Source organism: Falco cherrug, chromosome 5 (assembly GCF_023634085.1).
Source record: "Falco cherrug isolate bFalChe1 chromosome 5, bFalChe1.pri, whole genome shotgun sequence".
Lineage (NCBI taxonomy): Eukaryota > Metazoa > Chordata > Aves > Falconiformes > Falconidae > Falco > Falco cherrug.
In genome coordinates, this window is record NC_073701.1 from 32000059 (window position 1) to 32021434 (window position 21376).

A 21376-nucleotide genomic window follows, 5' to 3' on the forward strand; every position below is an offset into this window, starting at 1 on the left:
GAGCAAAAGAAAGGTGAATCCTATTGATAACATTCTGCGGTAGAACATCTGGCATGGCTCAGCTAACATTTTATTTAAAACTTTTTGTTAAGTTACTAGACATTTAAAAGGATAATTAGTCTCCATCCTGTCCAAATCACAAAGGCCAGTTTAATGATTGTTCAAACTGCAACAATATTGTAATAAAAGTGATAGCTATATGGCTATCTAACTAAGCTATTCTCTCTTAAAGCCACTCTTAAAGCTGTGATTATTCATTTGCCAATGCAGTGCTTTTTAGACAACCCAAAATGAACTCTGAATTGTAAGTAGTTCCTAATATGCTGGTAAAATAATCTATGCAGTTTACTGTTTGGTTTCAAAAAATGTATGTGTGAAATAAGTCTGCAGGTCAGCAATAGTCATTTAAGGTCACTGTTTTTCCAAGTCTAAGCTAGGTATTAGAGTTCTGGGAATATGGCACAGGAGATGCTTGCACAGAGCTACCACCTCTTATAATTGTGTGTGTAAGTAGAACAAATTTGTGTTCTTTTCCTAAAGCTTCAGCTCCTGGACTCATATGAATATATGAGAAAATGAGCTCTTGTTCAACAGAGTTCAATTCTTACAGCTATAGAGTGTAAAAGTCAAAGGTTCCAGTTTCAAAAGATAATTCTCCCCTTCCAAATGGAAGGGTTCTTTTTTTTTTTTTTTTTTTTTTTCCCCTGAAGCTGGTAGTTAAGGTAATTTCTTTGTTGTGTGGGGGCAGAATGGGGGTCTGACTCCAGATTTCTGATTCCTTGAGTTGACAGTACTGCTTACTATCAGACATGATACACAGTGTTGTAAGCATCTTGCTTGTACCTGGGTGGTCACTTACTCCAGCATAAAGCAAATGTAATATGCAGCATCATGAAGCAACTTTTGTTTCTTTCTCCACTGGTGTACATGATGACACCAATAACAACAGGGCTGTTCTTGGACTGATAGCAGTTCCATTTATACTTGGCTCTCTTACAGGTCAGATGGCCTTTTGGTTAGTATGCTCAAAATCAAATTTTTCATTAAAAAAGAAAAAGGAGTGATAATAAATTAATTTCCCTATTTTAATCAAGCCCTGCATGTTCAGAACACAAAGCAGAGCAAAATGTTGCTCAATCACTATTGTTTTTCCTTATTTCAGAAAGCAGTTCAGTTGGGTTCAGTCATATCTAAAAGAGACTTCATCTCCTGGAGTTCAATTCTGCATCCAGCTGAGGAAATTAATCATATAGGACTGAGACATAGGCAGGTATTAAAAAGCTAACTATGAAAAACTTTCACACTTATCTCACTCCTCCTTTTCTACCAACCACAATGTTGGCAGTATCTTGGCTGACCCGATACATACATACACACAGTCCACAAATCTGATGACATCTTCTACCCTTCCTCTTTGTCTTTGTGACTAGGTCACTGAAAAGAACAGCATCCCTTCCACAAAGGCAAAGAGAAGTGAGGCAACTGTAGGTTCCCAAGAACACCCTGAAAAAAATATTTGAACTGCTTTCTGTCATGCTGTAAATCCAGAGCAAAACCCAACCTACATTTGTTTCTAAACCATAACCTCCAAAAGAAAAGTTAGTATTTCCTGGAGCAGCTGTAGCTATGTGAAGTACTACCCTGTAGTACCTCGGACAATTCTTGGTTAAGAAAATTAAACAAAGATATTCACAACTCAGTGCAAGACATGTTCTCTGTATTTGTTTCTGTGTTATCTGGACAGGACCAAAGCATGTTACACCCTAAACATTTATTTTAAAATTGAAGTGAGGTGGCTGCCAGTTAGACTTGAATGCCAGGAGTAGCCAAGTCCTCTCATCTAAGGAGTCTGAATTCCCACAGGGAGCACATGAAACAACTTGCTGTCCCGGACTAACTCATTTTCCTCAGATGGAGATAAGTTTCCTCATATTTAAAAAAAAAAAAAAAAAAGAAAAGGAGGCTGTCAGAATGGCTGGGGCCAGTCAAATCAACCATATTTGGTAAAATGCAGAGGATCTTTTGGCCCTGTTATTACCACTTCTTGTTAGAGATAGGAAAGTCATGAGATTTTTGGGTCAATGGCCAATTTTTTCTCGGAACAAAGAAAGCAGGTCAAAGTAAAACTTTTGTTTTATGGTGAATTTTAAAACTGAAAAAAAATCGGTAAAGTTACCTAAAAATAAGTAAGTATTTGGGGTTTTTTTCACCATCTTTGTTGTCCTTCTTTTCTCTTTGTTTCTGCCTTTTAAATTTAAGCCTCTTTTGAAAAATATGTTGACCTTTTGAAATCGAAATGTTTCACCAAAATATTCTGCAGACAAATTGTTGATATTGTTAAAATGATTTTTCTCTTATTTTCAAATGCAACCATTTGGTGACCACATAAGTAGTTTTGGCCCCTTCCACTTAAACTGTATTTTCTAGTAAGGTAGGCTTCCTTAAACATTTTCCTCTACTCAAGGAACTATGACTGCTTATATCCACAGCAACACTGATGGGCTAGCTTCTCTTCAGTCTCAGGGATATCAGTGGTCCTCTGCAATGGGAGGAGATGGAAGACTGAGAATTCAAGTCAGTGACAGAAAATGCAGGCACATGAAAACAGACCTAGCACAAATATCCTTGGCCATAACAGATCCAAAGATGTTTCTACTATAAAAGCACCAAATCACACCCTGCTGGAGTATTTCAAGCTGGACTTGCCTTGTGAAGCTCAGAATGCCTTTCTTCAGTCCCAGAATCAAGCATTTCCCATTTAAAAAAATTTGTCTGATTTTGCCAAATACAATCACACACACCTGAAGAAAATTATACACATCTGAGATAGGATTTGCATTCCCCAAAGCCATGGAGTGGACACAAACCTGGTAATACAATCATTTCCCTCTCTGAATTAGGCCCTTTCATACTACAGGAAGTCCTAGAATCTGCACTGAAAAAAATGAATCACCTCCTGCAATTCCTTTTAGCTAGTGAAAAAGAGTCAAGAGAGCCCAGAGACCCCCAAACTAGTGTTCACATTGGGTTAAATTCAGTGTTCTGGTCCTCATTTGCAGGGTAATCTCAGCCAGTATGGTCATGACCTCCAGCAAGAGCTATGTTATACTGGAACAATGGATCTGTCAGCCTCCTGAGTGAAAGGGGTGTGTGCAAAGGACAAAGGTTTCTCAGCAGCTGGCTCATGAATCTGGAGTTCCTGCCTGGAAGGGATCAGGATGATTAAAAAACTCAGCACCTTCCAAGCAAAATGGAAAACCCACTTCTTTGCTTTGCTCTTCCCACAAATGCTCTACATGAAAAACTAAATTAAGTCCAGTCCCTGTCACCTCAAAAGAAGAAAGAAACATTATTTGTGAGAAGAAAACGGCTAGACAATTTCTGTCTATATATTTGTTGTAATTTGGAGATCTACCACTGTGTTGCCAATACAAAGGCTGGTACCTAGTTGGGTGGAACAGGTACTGCAAAAGGATTTAGTAAATTCATTTGCATAACACCCATTTTTGCTAGTCCTTCATTGTTCTGATTGTAGTTCCTGTCTCATTCCCGGCCTGATCAGCCTCAGAGCTAAACAGGCCAGCAGCCCACTTGGTGTAAGAGAGACCTCAGGGTTTGGTGCATCATGCCTGACAAATATTAGTGCTGGTGTTCCTTCATTTCTAAGACCTACCCCACTTTTTCCTATAAAATGATTTCAACACCACACTGAAAGTTCACTGTCTGAGCCATTGGAGATATGTCTCTTACCTCTGGATCTTTGCACACTCCGGCTGATTTGGTATGTTTATATATGCCTCAGATATGACTTTTGTTCATTTGTGTTGATGCTGTTTCCATTATCATTGCCTGTTAGGTTGCTTTCCTGTAACTATCTCAAAGCATAACACCTCTATGGATGACAGCATGTTAGCTCTGTTCCTTTAATGCTTGTTTGTCTGCAGGGGCTATGCAATCCTATACGTGGTCACTCACTTACACTGTGACAACAGCTGCTGGGTCACCTGCTGAAAATTCCCAACAGTTGCCCTGCATGAGAAGTCCACACGTACCATCATCATCTGTCACACACCGGATACCTGTTTATCCCCACAGAGAAGAACATGGGTAAGTGACTTCCCCGTATCCTGGGTTGTTTGTTTTTTTTGTGGGTTCTGGCTGAACTTATGCTTAGGGGTTTTTTTGGAAATACAGTGAAATCTGTTTCTTGATGTAGTAAGTCTGTATTGCAAAGATGCTAGTATCGTTATTCTTTGGGCTACTGTTGTATGATTATATTATGTCTCAGTTTTATAATCGCATGTTTTTTATCTCATCTCATGTTTTAAGTCTCATCTATTTAGAAACACAGTAGGCCTGGAGAATATTTTATAAAAGAGAAGGCTTTAGTGGATTTCTTCTCTGATTCCTGTTTTCCTGTGCCATATTCTATCCCAAAGGCTAGATGTGCTCAAAGAATGACCCTACTATACCATGTCTCAGGAGGGGTGATCCTTCTCCTGTTCTCAGCACTGCTGAGACCACATCTGGATCCAATTCTGTGCTCCCCAGTACAAGACAGGCACAGGCATACTGGATTAAGTCCAGAAAAGGGCCACTTAGATGGTTACAGGACTGGAGCATCTGTCATGCAAAGACAGGCTGAAAGAGCTAGGGTTGTTTAGCATCAGGCAGAGAAGGCTCAGGGAGGGTCTTCTCAATGTGTATAAATACCTGCTGGGGGGTGTAAAGAAGATGGAGACAGATTCTTCTCAGTGGTATTTAGTGACAGGACATGAGACAATGGGCACAAATAGAAATACAAAAAAATATGTTTAAACATAAACAAAAAACTTTGGTATTTTAAGTGTGATCAAACACTGGAATAGGGGGCCCAGAAAGGCTATGGAGTCTCCATCCTTGCTGGTATACAAACTCCGTCTGGACACAATCCTGGACAGCCTGCTCTAGTGGATCCTGCTTTGTGCAGAGGAGGTTAGACTAGACAATCTCCACAGGTCCCTTCCAACCTCAATGATTCAGTGATTCTATGACTACTTTTAGACCTGCAGAAAAGATGCCCAAAGTTCGGAGAAAAAGCTACATTTTCACCGTAATATTCTAAGCCCATCTCCATCACCAAAATTTGCTCAAGGCTCTCAATTAAAATAATTACAGTAGAAATTTATGTAACATTATTTGATCTTGGAAAACTTCAGTCACTCCAACTAAATCTCTCAGTGCTCTTTTCATCAAGCAAAACTTCTTCTGTGCCATCCTCATTTGAGTGCATAACTCATAGAAATCTGTAACTAAAAAGAAACAACTGCAAAATAATCAATGGGGAAGGGCGAGGCTCATAGCAAGATTAGTAAATGCCCAAGTACTGACATGATGCAAGAGGTTCAAAAGACTTTACTGAGTTCCAGTCTCATTGCATACTCATTAACCTTGCAGAAGTGCTTTTGTAGTGTGGAAGACTGTACGTTGTTTGGAAGGGTAACAGTAGATTAATTTGAACCCTGCGACTCCTTCCCTCTTGGATGTGGTCAGGTTTAGATAACTGTTTGAATGTCACTGCTAAGCCCTTACTGGAAAGACCTGGATATGGAGATATGGAACATCTCTTCTATACAGCAGTATGACTGCTTGGTGGAAGCATAGCAACAGGGAGGTTTGGGAGCTAACAGGATGCAAGAATTGGAACAGACCACAGTAAGGCTGTGTATGTATAATAGATACGTGCACACATATGTGAGAATTCATTGTTCCTAAAGGAATCTCTTTCAATCTAGGTGAATCAACTTTTCAGAAAGGCAACAAAGAATGCTACAACCTGGCCTCTTTTGCCATTTGATTTCATTTGTGACACTTGAATAGAAACATTTTGGTCATGCTTCTAAACATTTCAGTGACATCTGCTTTCTTGTCTGGAATCGAGTTTGTAAGCTGATAGGGATAGGGCCTCTCTGTGAATCTGTGTTTGCATGGCTTCTATCACAATGATTTCCTGATCTCATTTGCCCTCTATATAGTACTATTAAATTTTTTCTGAATCATTACAATTTGTACATATTTTGTATCTACAGCAAAATCAGCACATTGGTATTTCAGCTTTTATAGGATCTGAGTCTAATGTGACAGGCTGATAGAGAGATGTTCCTGAAGAAATGTTTGCAGAGAAATCCAGTGACTTCACCCTTGGTGTTTTGAAGCACAAGATTCATTATATAGTTCTTATGGAAGGTACAGTCACAGATTCAATACAGAGCTTGTTTAAAAGCATTAAAGAACCATCTCTTCAGAGAGGAAAAGAATAAAATGAGACCTTGTATGCAAGAGTCAAACAAATGGCTGCCCTGGAAAGAAAGAGAGTAAAATCAAAGTCTGCACTAAGATTTCCAGGTTTCTGGAGAAGAGAGAAATGGAGCAAGCAGCTGCCATAGCTGCACAGACTCAGCCTTACTCCCATGCCAAAGGGCCCAGCAGAGCACATAAGCAGTATGGGGGCCACAAGCTCTTCCCCTGCTGTAGGTGAATGTCACACCAAATGCAGACTCTTAGCCACGCAGCATACCTGGAATTTTCCTAACAGAAGAAAGAGGAATCTTCCTGAAGGAAAAGTACACAATAGAGATTATGATAAGAAACTTTATCAACTCCATGCTCAAGTGAATTAAAGTGCTATAGTTTAGTAAAAGGTGACGTGTTTGAAAGAAGGAGAGAAAATCAATTGCTTCCAGACTAGCACATGGCGTCCTTAATGAATAGAAAAAGCATGAAGTGCAAACACTGCCTTACAGGAGTTGGTTTTGTTTGGGAGTCCAAGGGCACCGTGGGCTACTGGAGGGAATGGACAGATGATCATCTTCTTTAAGCAGAGAAGGCTGCACTGTGAATGTCAGGCTTATGCAGACCCCAAAAGCATCTGTTACAGATTTTAACAGTCTGCTGTGTTGAACAAGGCAAACAAGATGTTTGCCTACTACAGTGTGCAACAGCTTCGTAACATAGCTATTTGTCTCTCCCCTGCTTGCCACAGAAAGACTACCAAAGTCATGTTATGTGATCACCAGTTCATCTGAGGTAGATTATGGAAACCATTCGTACTTACAGCTAAACCCAAGTGAATGTAAAAATGAGAGCTGAATGTTGAACAATGAAGGTGGACATAGGGCCTTATGTCCTGAAAATGTTTTTAGAAGGGGCGCTTTGCTTTAATTTTGAATCTGCTGGATTGTCTGGTAGAAGACATGACATGGTAACTCTAGAATACCTTCGTAAGATCAAAAGGATAACAGAAGTTTAAACTGTACCCAGTGTAAAAATTGCAATGAACTTTCCAGAAAAAGAGTAAATCTGTACGAATAGCCATCTTCTTTTGAACACACTGAATTGGTTACTTTGTTTGTTTATCAACATTTGTGTTCCATCATGTTTCATTGAGCAAGTCCAGAGGAGGACCACAAAAGTGATTAGGGGGCTGGAACACCTGCCATATGGGCACAGGCTGAGACAGCTGGGATTGTTTAGCCTAGAGAAGAGGAAGCTCTGGGGAGACATTATAGCAGTCTTCCAGTACTTAAAGGGGGCCTACAGGAAAGACAGGGAGGGACTTTTTATCAGAGTGTATTGATAGGAGGAGGGGTAATGGTTTTAAAATGAAAGAGAGTAGAGATTTCATTAGGTATTAGTAAGAAATGCTTTACTGTGAAGGTGGCACAACACTGGAACAGGTTGCCCAGAGAAGCTGTGGATGCTCCATCCCTGGAAGTGCTCAAGGCCAGGTTGGATGGGGCTTTGAGAAACCTGGTTTGGTAGAACGTGTCCCTGTCCATGGCAGGGGGGTTGGAACTGGGTGGTCTTTAAGTTCCCTCTCAACCCAACCCATTCTATGATTCTATTTTTCAATAGCATTATTTTAAGAACCTTTGAACTTCTGTGCTGAATTAGGATCAAATGTTTGCATGGCTACACAAAGATGGGAGGTTGCCGAAAGTGTACATGCATCTTCTGCTAGTGAATAGCACAAATAATGGTGGCCAACAAACATTGATGCTGCAGTTTCTTATGGCTAAGGAAACTTCTTTACCCCCGCTGTCCCTAGACAAGGGGTTGGAATAAAAAAATGGAAGTAGGCAAGCTCTCCATTCTCAAATCCCACTCTATTCTCAAGTCAGCTGTGCTAAAGCTGTCCATTGTATGCTTCAGGTGCAAATTAATACAGCTCTCTCCCTCCCATAAAAGGAACATCTGACCCCAGTGCAAGGAGGTAGCTGAACTCCAGTGTAGTTCTTTAAGTCAAATATTACCATACTTCCTCAGCCTGGATAGCAATTTACTAGGAACATGGCAATAAAATAATAATAAAAGTGAAAGACACTTTCTCCTTAGAAAATGCACAAATGAGTCAGCAATTTAAAACTAGTCACAGAAATGTTGAGTGTCTCTATCTGTTGTTGTACTGAACATGTAATTTCACTAAGTGGCATCTGCTTCCTGACTGAGCTGGGAAATATCTTTTTTTAAAAGGTTATTTAAAATATCATTCTCCTATTCAAAAGGTGCAAATGTATGTTTCATGAAAGTCCTAGATTTATTAGTGGGAATACAATTATTATGCATACTAAATAGAATTTTTAAACGGATTTTAGATACACAGGAAGTTACAACTACGGTAGCTACAGCAACCAGCATCCACATCCAATGCAGAGTCAGTATCCAACCTTACCACACGACACTGCTATCTCTGGACCACTTCACTACTCAGCTTACCACAGAAGCTCTTCGCAGGTAAGTTGGATTTATTACTGACAATGCTTTCTATAACATTTTAAGTGAAGATGTGCTTGTAAAATTATCAGCATATTAGCTGTCTGAATCAATAAGCTGTCATCAATCTAGTCATTGAGGGTCCCTAATTTTTTTCTTTTCTCATATTACTTAGATATTTGTTCATTTTGGTGGAGATTCTTTTATCAGAAGTACCTTTAGATTGTGGATTTAAAGTACTAATTCTAAAATCCAGCAGTCTGGATCATGGAAAGTGTTTCTGTGTTATGGAGTAGGTAGAACAAAAATGAATATAATTAGTTGTACGTTTCTTCAGTGTTGGGAACAGCAAGAGATTCCTAACAAGGAATAAAAGTGTTTTCATATAGCTGAAAGAAGACGCAGAGGCCATAGTGAATTCTTCTGAGGCCTCTGCTTTTGAGAACACATGTGTTTAGCAATTTGCCAAAAAATGTGAGTTCTGCATATAGTTTGAATAACTTCAGGATGCCACTGCAAAGAGGTTCTGTTTAATGCTATAGTCTCCTGCTATAATGCTGAGAAATTATGTCAGTAACTATTTCAGGACTATGTCTGAGAAATTATGTCAGTAACTATTTCAGGACTATGTCACTTCACAAAACTGAGCCAGTAGGAACCAGCACAAATTAAGTGTGAAGATTATATTTGACAACAGTTCAAAAGTAATACCGCTGTAGGAGGACTTTAGTACATCATGCAACTGATGCTTCCTCAGTGTAGGAAGCTGCTCTCTGGGCTCTCTGCTGGAAGATTTTTAAAAGGTGAGTACAGGCAAGAGATGATGGCATTGGGGTATTCCACCCACATGGCAGCTTTTGTGCTTTATCTACTGGAAATTTATACAACTATATTAGGGACCACTATGCTTAACTGGACTGCAATAGTTTCATACCAGATGCAAAGATGCGAATTTGATAGTGCTTTGGACTAGAACACGCAAAACATGCATCTCATTCTGGTCTTTGGCATCAGTCTGCCAGGCAATCTCAGAGTAGTCATTTGTCTTGTTTATGCTTAAATTTCCCTAGCTGTAAGAAAAAAATAATGGTCTTGATCTCCTCAGAGCTTTGTGAGATCTGCTGTCCTATATGAACCCAATATGCTTATTTCGACCAGCTCAGCAATGGCTCCTTAGATTATGGAAGGAACAAGTCTACAGCTTCATAACCATTTGTGTCATACCTTGGTCCATCAGACTACATGAGGTGACAAGATTTATTTGAGGCTTGTTGCAGCCGCTGTATCTTCAATAGGAACAGTGAGTGAATGTTTGATTAGTGTCCTGTGATAGGTTTGTATTCATTTTTTCAGTACAGGCCTTACCCAATATTTTTTCCAGAATGAGTCACTTTTTGACTTAGAATTGGCTTCCCAATTTTCTTTACTCTCTCTTATCCTTTACTGCAGAAAACCCCTGAGTGCTGGTTCTGAAATGGTCTGTAAGGTCATTTCTCTCTGTAAAACAGAGAATTAGGCTTTTACTCTTTAGAAATGTTATCACCTGCATAAGGAGTTTTTTCTACCCTCTGACAACTGTCCATCATACTTACATAGACAGCACAAGTTAAGCAAGAAATAAATAAAGCAAAGCACAATCGATACATTTTTAGTTTACTCATGTCCTGGACAACATGTTATATGGAAATAGCAACATAGATTAAAATTGTGCAAATACTTTTCATACTGTAGTAGACTGTCTCTACGAGTGCAGATGTCAGATCATTTCTTCCTCTTTTGCTAGCTCTTGAACTGTTCTGAACATCCATGAAGAACAGTTATGCTTTAATGATCACACTTGAGAGCAAAATCTTTTCAACTTGTTCTTTCTCATGCTTCTTGTAAACCAAGGTGGAATCTCACAGCAGGACACAACTAACAAAAACCTATTAGTGTACTCATTCTGTATTGAAAGGAGCTACAAACTGAAACCTTACTTTCAAAAATAATCTGAAAGTCTTGAATGGTTTAATATGGGATTTTCTGTCATTCTTTTTAAAGCTAAGTGAGCTTCTGTAAAATGCCTGCCCCAATGATAAGTTCTTTCTTATCTACTTTTAACCAAATGATTTCATAAGATGCCCCTAATAAGATGTTAGAGGACTACTCTTTTTCTAGCAGACTTTCTGAGGGGAACATGGTACAAGGAATTGCAGTAGGACTCATGATGTTGTCAAGATAAAAGAAGCCAAATTTGCAATGAATATATCAACAGCTGCCACTATACTGAAACTGGAGGAGATGCAATGTTATGGCTGTGGTAATATAATCAGTTGAGAAGAGGAGGCATTGACCATTACTCTTCAAAAGAACTCTTTGTTATAATCTACATTCAGTCCAAATATAGAACTCTGGCTCAACTTTAGCTAATATTCTATCATGCCCTTTAGGACAGTGTCTAGAGATTAACTCCAAAGAAAAAAAAATATCTGTGTGTGTGGTAAGTTCTCCTCTACAAACACGGATTCAGAGAGGAACCTTGTCCCAGACAGGGGTCTGAGCCAAAACAGGTGACATGTAATCAAGGTGGAGTTGAGGCTGCAGCTATATAGTATTTTGGTTTTGAAGAATGCCATATCCAACCTCTTTCTGTGGAAAAGAGTGACTTACTCCAGATTTTATCAGGTCAGTTACTTCGAGACTATTTTACATCCCAGAGAAATGTTCCTATAGAAAAACAGAGAGTCGTGCTTGATTTTTTGTTCATTTCTTTAGTAGAACTTTAAGAGAGATCATTTCACAGATACAATTTACAAACCGTCAACAAAAAAGAGTGGAATTGGAGCAAAGGGAATGGAGGGAATAACTTCTATTTGGTGGAAGTGGGGAACTGAACAGCTAGGAAAGGTGAAGGGAAGGGTATGAGTGACCCTTTAAATTGTATTTGCCAACATACAGCATGTTGATCCCAACCTGGCAATACAATGATGATTCATAGTATTTATTTTAGGAAGTCTACTGTGGTTTTGTCATTGGAAGCCTTACAGTGGGACTGTGCTAGGGAAGAAGTCTCACAGCTGTAGAACTTGTACTAGGTACAGCTCTTGAAAAGTGCAGAAGGTGGGAGTCCCAAGCCAAGCCTATCTCATCTGACCGGTGGCAAGTCCATGTTAGTGAGAGACTTCTAGATAACATGAGTTAGTGTTAGAGGAAACGAGACAGCGGTAGTTGCTAATGGTGATACTGCTGAAGCACCTTGTGTCACAGCTGCATGCTCACTCACATCCTATTCCGTAACAGGCTGGTGAGAATCCTTGAGGTTATTGTTATTTCTCATCTTTGAGACAGTCGTCCAGCTTACCTTGGCTCACAGCGGAATGTGATAAGTGGCTTCTGAATTTGGGCTAAATAGAAATATTGATAGCTTATATTTTCATAAAGATCAGTGGATCACAGAGGGACAAGAAGGCAAAAAAAAAATATGGAGGAGATGGCTTGTAAAAAACTTTATAGGGGAGTAAATGTTCTGCTAAAGTAATGTCTGCAGCTACTAACCCAGCATAAGCCTAAAACGGGCTCCTTCTGGCAGTGTAGGCTGACTAATTCCCACTGATGGCTAAAAGTCTTTTTGTTGACAGGGACAGTCTGTTCAAACCTTGGTCTTAATCTGATATTTTTTTTCTTTCATCAGCATCTGTGAATAGTTCACAGAACAGTTGCTTCCTTGTAACTCCAGGCCTGATTGCTCATTTCTTGACTTGGCTTACTGACCAGGAGCCTGGCACACAAATAAAGAAAAATTATGTACAGATTGATTTGTTACTACCTAATTTTCCAAGCCATAATGCAGAAGTGCATACAATCCTATGATACTACTCCAACATCATATAGGAGACTGTGTAATGTGTGTACATCAACACATCTATACTGACACTATGTTTCATCAGTTCTCTGCCTCTGCAATTCTAGGTACCAGATGCCAGGGTAGAAAATAGACAACTCTGTCTAAAAGCTTCTGAGTGTTCCTATTAGCCTATGCTGAGTCTAGCAGAGAGGTACCTCTGTCAAAGGTACCCCCTTGATAATGTCACCACCTAATCCACCTCCATGATCAACACTTGACTGGGTTTTATCACAGCTTTTGTTAGCAAGTTTCACCCTGGGTGGACAGGTCTTAATCCTCTTTCAGGCTATCCATAAATATTTCAGTTCGTATCATTCCATCTCTTCCTTAAACACATCCATGCTGCAGTAATTTTTCTTTGTAAACCACAAGGATCACTCTTCTAGAAGGAAGAGTAATTAGAGAAACCTGCAGCAGTATATATGTTTGTATTTTAGTATAACTGGTAACATATAAAGATGCACATCATGTGAATGTGCATCACTGTACATACAGTACAAAAAATGGCAAACATACAAGAGAGATGTATGAGTACTCTAATGCATGGCTGTAGTGAAACATATTGTAGGTCCATTTATCCAGGTCGTATCTCCAGCAATGGCCAGAAATGAATGTGTGGCGGGAAAGTCTTAGAAACAGGGTATGTAGAGAGTGGTCCTTTCACCAGCATAGCTGCACTGGCTTTGGCAAGAGCTGACTTAGGGACATACGGAGTAGGAAGCAACAGTTAGACTGCTGTATTTTGTAGCAAACTGCTCTCCATTTGTACTTACAGACTTAGGGGTGGGTTGTATGAAACACGTTCTCTTGTTAATTCTAAGTCTGTTATCTCATAAGTGCATTGGGTGCCCTCTGTTTTTTGCATGATAAGGAATAGGGAATATTCTTTCCCTATTTATCTACTCTGGCCGTTGAAGACATTATAAATCTCCCTCATTCCCCTCGCCTCCTTCCTGTCGTCACTTTTCCAGACTTCAGAGTTATCACCTGTTCTGTTTCTCTTGTGATGGATGTTCTATATGGAGGAGTTATCTCAGGACTGCATGTGCACTGCAAAGCAGGTGTTGTCTGGGAAGCATGGAAATGTCCTGTTCTCTCAGTTCTGCTGAGCAGGGAAGCTGCTGGAGCTGCAGCTCCCCTCCAGCCTTCCTGTGCAAACCTGATCTCTGAGTAGGTAGGAGGGACTCAGTCAAGAAGCTGCCACATCAGCCACTTAGATCTGTGAACACTCCTAGACCCTGCGCTGCACAGAGCCTTTTATTTTACCTTTTCTTCCTTTGCACTTCCAAAATGGAGCAACCACCTCCAAATGGTGTATCTCAGGTGGAGGTACTTAATGGAGAGTCATAGAAGTATCATAGCAGTGTTTCACTTTTTGTTCCTTGAGATGCAATTCCCACCTTAAAGACAAGCTTCACCCCACCCTCCTGACTTTTAAGCTATCTCCTGTTGCACTCGGGAGCACAGCCAGGGTCAGTTGTTCCTCAACTGGGTTCCGGGACTGGGAGGAGCACATGTGTATCAGCAAGTGCTTGGCACTCCTGTTTTGCTGTTGTCAAAATGGGCTTATGAAGAAGATAGTTTACTTCCATGGTCTGGATAGAACAAATCAGTCTGGAAAATGCTGTAGTAGTACAACCTGCTGTCACGTGGTAGATTGGGTCTGCAACTCTCGGAGGTACAGAGCACAGTATTGGGGCCATAGCTAAAGAAACTTTATCAGTGTTTGACTCTCCTAAACTGCTCGGAGGACTGCAGTGGTCTTCCATTACTTCCCAGAGTTGCCGCAACACTTCGTTTCTTGGTGCAATGTTGCATGCCACAATTCTACCCAACCATGTCTTTACTTCCCTGCATATGCCTCTAGAGAAGGATTTACATGGGTGCAGCACTTCGTAACTGGTTTTTGTTACAGTGTGTGGGAGCCAAAGAAATCTCCCAGACACAGCCCGTGCTTCACTGTCAGTTCATGTTGTTCTGGCTCATTTACTTCACCAAAAAAAAGAATGGGAAAAGTTCTTGTCTCCCCAGCAGATACACAGTATAAGCTCGTGACTATACCAATGCAGTAAGAATAGCAGGCCCTTCCCAATAACCACTCTGTCATCAAAGAGCTAATAATGACAGGAAGAAGAAAATACTGTCCAAATCCCACCCATGCACAAGAATCATTGTTCCTAACTGTATGGCATCATAAGGGACTTGAGGTTGTTAGAATGTAATAGAAGTAATTATGTATTGAATGCAACAGGAAACAGATGTCTTAACTTCTTTGTAAATAATAACAAATAACGTTTTCATAGGGCTCCAAATGCCACTCCCAAAAGTATCAAAATCACTTAGATTGACTTGAAAGTTTCACCCAACCTATATGACAGACTAATATTCAATAAGCTTCAATTTGTGAAGAAAAGGATCAAATTAAAGGTTATAAAGATGCAATCAATCAATAGTTGTGATTATATAATTTTTTGAGATTTTAAGCATATTTTTATTAGGTTAATTCATAGGCAGCTCTTCACAATTGCTGTAATTTCTGATATGAGTTATTTGCAAGCTTTAAAGTAGTGGCTAACATACAATATTAACCTACAGCATTCTGCAAAAGTGTGAGCTAATGCAACATCAAGTCAGAACCTCATTCATAAGGAAAATATTTTGCTGTTTGGACAGAGACACCTTTCACCTCCATGCATAATCAGTCAGTCAGTTGAGGATAAGAATAAATAGATTATTCTCCACCCTCACATTGCAGGAACTCAGTCTTCACTTCATGAGAACATATTTAATGTTGTATTTTCTAAAATAATACTAAAAGGAATTGAATTAATTTTACATTTTTGGGCAAGGCCATAACAATAATCTGCTCAAAGTCTCCCAGACTTAAAGAGCTTCTTGTCTAGGTCTTACAGCAGCAGCAGCAGCGAGTGTGAGTTAACCCAGAAAATGGTAATTTCCTGTCAAGAGCTCTCCAACAAATGTCGCTTTTATATCTGGCAAAGATCACTAGGCCCCAGTGTTTTGAGTTCAGCATGCTTAAGCACTCTTCATTAAACCGGATGTAGAGTGTGAAAGGTGATTCAGGCAGCATGGGCAGGCATCCGCCCAGATGGCTACGCTTTGGACACTCCAACAAGGCTGAATAGATGCTTCATTGGGTGAGTTAATAGTCAGGCAGGGGCCAATGAGTACTTTAAAAATATTGTCTTTCAATAGTCTCTTCACTGTAGGGAAAAAGAAGTCACTGACTCATTTGCGATTAGCTGACCTACCATTACAAAACTTTCCATCTTGCATTCAGTCATAACAGAATTTATTGTAAAATACTAGATATTTAGAGTCCATGTTATTTTCAAGCAATTATTCTTTTTACATTCATGACACATTCATAAACACAGCTGCATCGGGTGTTCTTGATGAAAAGGAAAAGCAGCACCCTGTATCCTGTCCCCTCATGCACAGCCATTAGCCCTGCCTTCTTAGCAAGCCTTAGCATGGCCTCTTGACTGCACATAGGAGGGGGATTATCTTCCCTTCTCAGCTCACCCTGAAATTCATTCTGGGAGTCAAAGTTTCATTCCCCCAACAGCACAGGTTTTGTGGTTCCAAACTACCTAAAAGGCATATGGCTTCCCCACATAATGCCATGTACAACCAGGAGACCCGCAACAATATTCCCAGAGTTCATTTTGTTCCTCTTGCTCATAGATGAAAATTGTGCAGTCTATAAGTTATCAAGTAGCAAATTATCCCAGCAGAAACCAGGGCTTTCTCTTGGAATTTGTAAAGGGTATGAAAGCAAGTAATTCCCCTGCTATAAGTCACAACTTCCGTTTCACAAACTCAAAGGAAAGTTGCCCTGAGTCAGGATGGCAAAGGTTTCTGTTTCAGTTAACAACAGAGTAGATCAATTACTGCATTGGGAAGAAGACAGATAATAATTGGTGTATTATGGCAAAAGTCAAGATTAATCTTGTTGTAAGCATATTCTTTAACACAAGAATCAACAGTGACTTCAGGTATAGATCAATGGGGGATACAGACAAAGACCATGGTAACTGCTATCAAGTAAAACACAACTGAACGGAGAGAAGAATGTTTCTAGCTTGGACCACATCTTGCAGCTCCACAGATGACATACAGAAAATAGAAAGTTAAAAACATATTATTTGTGTGGTGTGTTTTTTTCCCTGTGATCCATCCTGGTCCCAAGTCCTACTATCTCAAAGCATTTTGTATACAGCCATTAGTGGGACATTTGAGATCATCCAGGAAAAACAACCTACAGATTTGACAGCTATGGAAAAAGGACTTTAATTTAACTTGAGCCAACCTAACTAATGGATTACATCATGTAGCAGGAGGAAGAAAAGAGCCATCTTCTGAGGACTGTTAATCTTCTATCTCAAATATTTATCTTGAGGTTTGATAAATTGTTCTGGTGGCTGTAGACAGAACACAGATGACTCACTTCTATTAGATGCCTGACTTTTTGATAACTAAAGTTAGGTAAGATGAATTCAACTCTGAAGCTATAGCAAATTACAAGATTACTTGTTTCTTCCATATTCATTATGGCAAGAGCTTTGTTCGTGAAGATGTTCAGGTGAAGGCAGTCAGCAGGCACTAGCATGAAAATGACTTCTGTGTAATGCCAGTGCAGACCAGAAAAGCAGCATCCTAAATATTAAAAATATGAAAATAATTCAACTTTTTCTGGAACATCTTATGCTTACTTAGAATATTTGCAGATTGGTTGTTTTTTGACAGTGCCTTGTCCTTAATTAATGAGTTAAAGGAGAGAGCCATGATCCTAAATTCAAATGACCTCATTTAACACTTCAGAGCTTGACTTTCATTGTTGCTGGGCCCTGGCAGCTTTTATCTTCAACAAAAGCTTCTGGAAAGCCAAGAAGTCTGAAAACTTGATTCTTCTGCAAAGGAATATAAGGCTTTCTGTGGTCAGTGCCTAAGCTCTACTGAATTTTCCTACGGAAAAGCCTTTCTCTGGGGTGAAGATGGAAATCTGGATGATCTTGTATGGACTTTTGCCAGTGTTGCCAATACAGCTTATTCTGATAGGTGTATTAGCTATACCAGTTGGAAGTGTTGACATTCCAGTATGGCGCTGCCATTTACCAGCCTGCAGCAGCTGATTGCACAGGTAAATCCAGTCTCTGTGACAATGAGAAGTATATGCTAAATAACGCCATCGTAGAGCTTTGATGTCTTCCCTCTCATCTGCTAACTGGCCTGTCTAGCCAGGAGACGGTGGAATATGCTAAATCACTAACTACAGTATGTTGGTCAAAAATAGTCTTTCTCCACTCTAATTGGAAGCAGTCAGTGTGTGGCTTTTGAGCTGCCTGAGGCTTGTGAACTGTTTGAATGTGTTTGCCAAGGTGGGGCCGCCTTCCTGGCTGCAGAATGAAGGGAGTCAGCAGAAACTCTTCTGCTGTCATTGCCTTGGTCTTATGCAACAGTTACGGATGCAACTGGTTAACCCCAGCCCCACCCTGCAGTGGAGTGATGTAATGAGACCCTTTGGGAATCACTGATGAGATGTTACTCCTAGGAACAACTATGGCAGCTCTCCTCTCCACAACCCTCCAAAATATGGAGAAGGGGTTTTACAGTCCTCAGCCGTATAAAGTTTTGGTATGCAGCTTGCAAGGTGCCTGAGAGGTGAATAGTCCTACCTTGGTGACATCTTTCTAGTTAAGGAAATACCACAGTGTCAAACAATACAAGATAGTGAAATTTTAAATTATGTCACTTCTGATGGAAAAGGTATAGAGGTGTAAAATGTAGAAGCTCTGAAGATACATGGCTGGTCAAGGGCAACATGGGCACTAACCATCTGTGCAGCACAGATGGATAATAGGAGGGCAAAACAGGGAGGGACATTTCTTAGGCACAGCACAGATGATCTGTTCCGGTAAAACAGCAATAAGATAAATACATGTTAAGCCAGCACTCATAAGCACGATTTACAGGGCAGCCTGTGGCTGTAGAAGGCAAAAGCTGTTTTCCTGCCTATCCTTTCCGCAAGACATCTTCTCCTTAGTGGGAGGCATTTGTCAAACTTCTTTGATTTCTAGTTTCCAACTGTCACTGAGAACAGCTGGGGAATAGATAGATTCTTCCTCTGTCTGCCTCTTTTCACAAGTTCTCTGATTGGCTGCTCACTCTGAGGCCAAACCATACTATTTTTCTGCAGAAAATGGCAGGATGCCTTGTGAACATTTAAAAAGGAAGGCACCTTTCCAGTAATAAAGATCCTTTTGCTCTCATCCCTCAAAACTCAATTGAGTGAGCGGGAGTCGGGACATTTTATACCCTGTTTTCTAATGAATACCAAGTTTTCAAGTAAAAGATGGGGGAAAAAGATTGGATTAATTCAGTTTATTTTTCTACTTGCAGATATACCTGCCAGCATGAAGCTCTTTGATAAATTAATTCAATATTTAAATGCAGTGGCCACTTTGCAAGACTTTCCCTGACACTGTGGTTTGACTGCATGCACTAGTTACCTGATATTCCACCTTCAGTATGTCACCTAGTTGTTGGAGGGCTGGTAATTCATATGATTTTGGTTTTGTTAAACACAGAGTTGTGATACCACCAGCCCTTATTTTAAAATTGAGTATGTGGCAGATGATTCTTTAATTTGTCTTTCTTTGTTTTTATTGTAGTACCCTTTCAACAGCCCAACATCAAGAATGGAGCCCTGTTTGATGAGCAGTACTCCAAGGCTGCATCCCACACCGGTGACTCCTCGCTGGCCGGAGGTCCCGGCCGCAAACTCCTGCTACACAAGCCCATCCATGCACTCCACAAGATACGGAAATTCTAGTGACATGTACACCCCCTTGACTACACGCAGAAATTCTGAATATGAGCACATGCAACACTTTCCTGGCTTTGCCTATATCAATGGGGAAGCCACCACAGGTTGGGCTAAATGAAAATGACTGGTATCAGCTAAGCCCATATACTTAAAAGAGTTATAAAAACTTCATGTTATGTGTGACTTTTCATGAACGTTCTTCAAGGGAGGTGAAGATGGAAAAGATCCTGGGCAAATAAACATAGTTCATAATGTGGACAGATTGCAGACCAGTATGACTGTATGTTCCTGTAGCCGAAAAAGATTTTTGTGCTATTCTAGATCACTTTTGGGGCCAATCTGTGCCTTTTTTAATTCTGGCATGTGGGCCAACCCTGTGTGATGTCAGTTTGAGTGAGCCATTTTTGCCCCCCTCACTTAATGGCAATTGTTAATGAGTCTTACAAAAAAAGTACTGGAACAGGTAATATTTATAATTTGAATTAAAGACAGGAAATTCACCCTAAGCAAAACCCTGTCATCTATTCTTCTTTTTAAGCTCTTAATACATTCCTTAAAAACCATTCTGCCAAGTCATCACTTGTTCATATCAATTCCTCTATCTGGCTCCTTAAAAGACACATGTTATAGGTTTCAGTTTACACCTAACTTTGTATATTGATGCACCTTTCTGTTGATTCAGTAAGTTTGATCTTTACAAAAGAGAAAAAAAGACATGTAGCATTGAATTATACACTGCCTTAAGTTGACTATTGTTCTTATTATGTATGTATTTGTGTTAAGTTTGCACAATCTGGAAAAATCTAACTTCTCTGGTCAGTATTGACAAGGTTAAGAAGGGACTTGGGGACTGGGAAGATTTTGGATTCAGAGCCACATATGTTAAATATGATGATATGAAGCAATTATGTAAAGAAAATGACAATGCAAACATGATTATTCACTTAATTACCTATTGACAGGTATGAAATTGTTCTCTCAATTTCTTCACGTGGTGATAATTCTATATACTTCTACAAAAGCAAAATTCAAAGCTGTGCCTTTGAACTTATTCTGTACTGTGTATGTGTGGAAAAATGTATTGTATTTTGGGGAGAATTTTTCTTAGACATTTTCTGTCAGTTTTGTAGCTATTTGTGAGTTTTTGTTAGATTTTATTAACATAGCCTTTTCTTCTGTATTATAAAATGCACCAAGCAATTATGGTGGACCTATTACCCTATGGGTAAGAAATAAATAAATGGAAATATGACATTAGGCATTTTAGTAATTGTTTTGTAAATAAAATCTTTGATAGCACCCAGTGTGATGATAACCATGTTTATGCCTAAAATGGACATAAGTGTTATATGTACAGTTGTGCAAGATATATGAGGGATTTTCACACTCAAATAAAGTTCTTGAAATTAAATAGAAGCCATTTAAATTTACTTAAATACAGAAACTTCAATATATTGCAAACTTTAAGAAAAATCCTAAATTTGACCATGTATGATTTTATTCAACAAAGGACTTGAGAATATATATAACTTACAGTCACTGTAGCCCTACACCTGTGCTTGCAGCTACAAACTGTGCATGGCCATGACTGGATAGATGACTCAGTATTGCTCAGTTTAAGCCTTGCTGCTGTTGCTCACCCAAGCCTTTATATTCACTGAGGCAGGTAAGATGTGCTCTCTCCTTTTCACTACCTTGTAACAAACATGTTGCTGCTGGAATACAGTAAATGGAGAAGTAATTTTTCCTTAGGTAAGTAAATAATGTGGCAAAATTCTCAGATTTCATAAAATTCATAACATTGCATGTTTAACTAGTGGTAAACTGGTAGAGTTTGGGGTCTAAAGTAACTAGAGGAATGCACTGAAAATCTGCAAGGGCTGAGGGAGGAA

At 39.6% G+C, this 21376-nt stretch overlaps 1 protein-coding gene across 1 annotated transcript in view; it reads left to right on the plus strand.

Annotated features, from left to right (window-relative positions):
• Positions 1-19602, plus strand: part of RFX4 (regulatory factor X4) — a 76816-nt gene extending 57214 nt beyond the window's left edge. The window contains exons 16-18 of the mRNA XM_055711032.1: positions 3945-4107; positions 8634-8772; positions 19330-19602. Coding sequence (XP_055567007.1) covers positions 3945-4107; positions 8634-8772; positions 19330-19602 — 575 coding nt within the window. The remainder of the gene's footprint in view (positions 1-3944; positions 4108-8633; positions 8773-19329) is intronic.
• Positions 19603-21376: the final 1774 nt, after the last annotated feature.